This window comes from Saccoglossus kowalevskii, chromosome 12 (genome assembly GCF_978046115.1).
Source record: "Saccoglossus kowalevskii chromosome 12, keSacKowa6.1, whole genome shotgun sequence".
NCBI classification, from domain to species: domain Eukaryota; kingdom Metazoa; phylum Hemichordata; class Enteropneusta; family Harrimaniidae; genus Saccoglossus; species Saccoglossus kowalevskii.
Genome location: NC_140652.1, coordinates 13,879,437 through 13,883,498, shown reverse-complemented (window position 1 = coordinate 13,883,498; position 4,062 = coordinate 13,879,437). Strand labels below are relative to the sequence as shown.

At 31.8% G+C, this 4,062-nt stretch overlaps 1 protein-coding gene across 1 annotated transcript; it reads left to right on the top strand.

The window, feature by feature from the left end:
* Positions 1-2,341: 2,341 nt before the first annotated feature.
* LOC146735544 (uncharacterized) lies at positions 2,342-3,432 on the top strand. The gene is made up of 2 exons (XM_085506145.1): positions 2,342-2,436; positions 2,663-3,432. The coding sequence occupies exon 2, from the start codon at positions 2,719-2,721 to the stop codon at positions 3,292-3,294; it is 576 nt and encodes a 191-aa protein (XP_085362271.1). The 5' UTR covers positions 2,342-2,436; positions 2,663-2,718; the 3' UTR covers positions 3,295-3,432.
* Positions 3,433-4,062: the final 630 nt, after the last annotated feature.

The window sequence follows — 4,062 nt, the reverse complement described above, 5'->3', positions numbered from 1 at the left end:
GATTCAGCTTTAGTTCTGAAATTAAATTAAATTATTAAAATTAATTCATTAATATTACCAGCAGTGAGTATCTAGTTATGCTATAATTAGAGACGGTATACATTTCACTCACCTGTAAACATACTGTGGCATGACTTATAACTTGTTCCTATAGATTTGGTAGCCTAGGCGTAGTGAATACATGTACGATATACGTCTCAGATATTGAATTTGCTTTACTTCTAAAATTAAAATAAAATATTAAAATTAATTCATTTCATCTGTTCTATTTTTATAGAAGAACCTTCCCAAATAAAAACAAATTCTAAAATTTAAAAATATGAGAGGTAGTCACTAAACCATGTACTTTCACACACTCAAGCAAGAGACTAGACATGTTGGTGAACTAGCATTGCACTGTGAGTGTTTTATTGTTTGCACTAAAGTTTTTTTCACAAATAAAAAAAATTAAAAAAAAAGAACTGCAGACCACACTTCTTTATATTTTTTAGTGGGCAAGCCATGTTTCCACATACAAAAATTCACATAATATATTTCTATTTAATTTATTTTATTTAAAAAAAAATATTTTAGAGGCATAACAATACAACGACTAGATTTGGTGTCACAGTTTGCTCCCAATTCATACTTGAATATTGCCAGCAATAATTAATAAAGCTTGTTCAGAAAACCATTTATTCCCGACATCATATTCAATGGCTAGTTCTCAGGATCTACAACAGTAAATAAATAAACAGAAATCATCTTGATGCGTGGTTTTTAGACGACACTGCCATATCGCACAAATATTCAACACCACCATATCGAATTTGGATTTGGCCGTACCATTTCAAGCTGCAGGTTGTCTAAACAATGACTCAACAAACAATAAACACATCTCCCACCCACCACACAAATTTTAGCCACAATTGAACAACCAAAAAAGCAACAAATATCAGGCTGCATCTTGAAAACAACGAGATACCACATTACAACCAGTCATTACAAACATGAAATCCTCCACCCCTCCCAGTACACCCTACAGCATTAATGGTTCCTATACTCATTTGCATCTATGTACAACAAGCTTAGCCAATAGATGCACCTGACTCATCAAACTTTTGACCAACCACTCATTCTAAATATTGTGGAGTGAGGGCGCTATTTACTAATGAGAGGAATCTTTTAAACGAATTAAACATATATATATATATATATATATATATATATATATATATATATATATATATATATATATATATATATATATATATATATATATATATATATATATGTATATATATATATATATATATGATCACTATATTTGATGTGTGAGTAAATTGTGAATTATGATTCTGCTCATAACAAACATTTACTGCTTAACAATAGAGGCTTGTACTGCGGCATTCAACAATCAGGACCACGTACAGTAATATATATTAGATATGAAATGTATATGAGATACATCCATGGTTATATCACACTTGTCCTAGTATCTGATTACAAATGCTATATTCTTAAACTTCATACCATGCATGTTGATAGCCAACACACTGGGTTTTTCATTTGTATGTACAGTTCAAAGTATATTTGCTGATGACATTAATAATTTCTGTAAAGCCTCGTTGACTCGTTCTTATTTCACAGCTTAGACCATGATTACTACTGGTCTTTTTCTATGCGTTGCATTGTTACCTTTCTGCATGTATTATAATGATGCGTGAGTGACAAACTAACCAATTCACGTAATTAAATCGCGAATAATCAATGAGGTCACATCTCCAAAATTGTTACAAGTTTTCATCAAACAATACTACACACAATATGGATATATGTAGTGACTTTTTTCTGTCAAAAATAATTTCACATACATTTATACATTTACATTTAATTGACACTGACAAAGCCATATGAATATGACCATAAAAATACAGATGAAATTAATCAATAGATTTACAGTTAAAACAATCAAATATGACGAGCCTAATTAATTTTATCAGACATTATTAGACTGTGTGGTTAGATGGTTCAAATCCTCAATTATTTGTTTTGTCCATTATATCAAAGATCAGTCGCCACAAATGAATAACATATCACCCGAGGTGTCAAACAGAGCGAAAAGTTAGTAGAATATTGTTTTAATACAATTATTGGCGTTTGGCGTGTATATTTAAATGTAAATCTATTCTATACAAATACTACACCAATCAGTGCACAGTCAGGTAATTGATAACAATGTATTGGTCTTGATATTGTTATTATTGACATCGTTGTTTCTATTTCTAGAGATTGGTTTATTCCATGATTGCTTACTACAGTGGTTATGTACTGCTAATTTTTATTAATTTTCAGAGGGCTTTATTTGTACAAAAAATATATTGTGCGTGGTCGTGTTAATTTTTGGCATTGGTGTTTACACGATACCCTCGTTCACGGGCAGTATTGCAACTTCTGGTAAATGGCTTATTTTTTTTATTTTAGGAATTGATTGATTATGAAAGTTTTCCAGTAAAAAATATAACAAATAATACATATTCGTACACCACAGAAAACATCTTTTCATATTACGTGTAATAACGACGGCATGAAAAAAATCAGACAATAACAAGCTTGATGGAACTTTCAACAGAAATTTGAGTGATTGTATGTTACTCATCGATATGTGCATTCTCTTACACAGCTACACGGACAATTCCCACTGATATCCGGTCACGATATGATGATAAAATTAGAAACATGGAACATATTACTGACGAACAAGCAATGTTATTGGATGGTTTGTTGACAAGCGCATTAACATCACTATGTGCTGTAAATTTCCAATCCACCTCTCACTACATAAGTGCCGATCAACAAAACACTCTGGATCATCGCCTGACGTACGTGCTGATATTCGTTACTTCTTTGGTACTGGTAGCCTCTGTCGGTGGTTTGATAAGTGTTTATTTCCTTGGAAACACAGACCACAGTATCAAGGCACTTGCCTTCGTGCTGTGTTGTGCGGTGTTTGCTGTATTTATTATTGGTTTGAACCTGACTCGCCATTCGCCACGAGCCAAACATGACATTCACAAAACTGTAGCGGACAAGTTTCACAGTCTAGAGCGTGACTTGGAACACTGGATTGAAGTTGAGCTGCTACATCCACCTATTTCAATCACTAAACTGAAAGAACAGCTAGACAAATATAAAGATATGGAGAAAGAATTGAAACAACAGCTCATAATTAGCAAAGACTGGACTTTTCCATATGTACACCGTATACTTGGAAGCAAATATCCGAATCTGATAAAACCTTCTCCCCCTTCATGATTGGATAGACTGTTATTATTTGATGTTACATTCACCTGAGAGGGAAACTACAAAAAACACAATGACATAATTCTGCGATCAGCAATTGTTATAATTTTTAATTACCAAATATAGGATTTTTTTTAACAAATCAAAAATGCAATGTAAATGTTTTTTACTGAATCTGGTAAATTAAACTCTAAATCCAATTGTTTTGAAATCTCACAGATTTGTTCATGCGTCAAGTGTTTTATTGAAATTGGAAATAAGTTACATTAACACAGTGATGTTTTCAAAAAAAACGTTTTTACTGTGTTCGAGTGATTATTTATTAGTGTTGTTTTTTTTCAGTTTATACCTACTTTAAAACACTTTATAATATCCATAATTAAGAAAAGTGTATATGATGAAAACAGCGAAAATGATTTCATTCGAATAACATTGTATTTAAATCGACAACCTTTAAATACATACTGGAATTTTTAGAATACCTGTTAGAATATCCCCATATAAATAAATAATCCTTAAACGTTGAATATGCCAAGGCGCATGCAAGCACTGTCTCTGGGGGTATATTTTTATTATTTTTAATTGACCTTTGATGACCATTAGCTGCAATCACTAATTTAATTTGATCTGTTCACACTTTGAAATTGGACAAATAAAGTACAAATAAAGTTATATAATCCAAACAGAAAACTGGCTTAGTGTTTTCAACTCATGTACTCAAAGTCAAATACAAACACATACTTAAGGACACGTGAACAAGTCCTCCTTACTCCATGCCCT

Excerpts from the sequence above, each read along its gene's own strand:
- LOC146735544 (XM_085506145.1), top strand. The coding sequence starts at position 2,719 with ATGGAACATATTACTGACGAACAAGCAATGTTATTGGATGGTTTGTTG.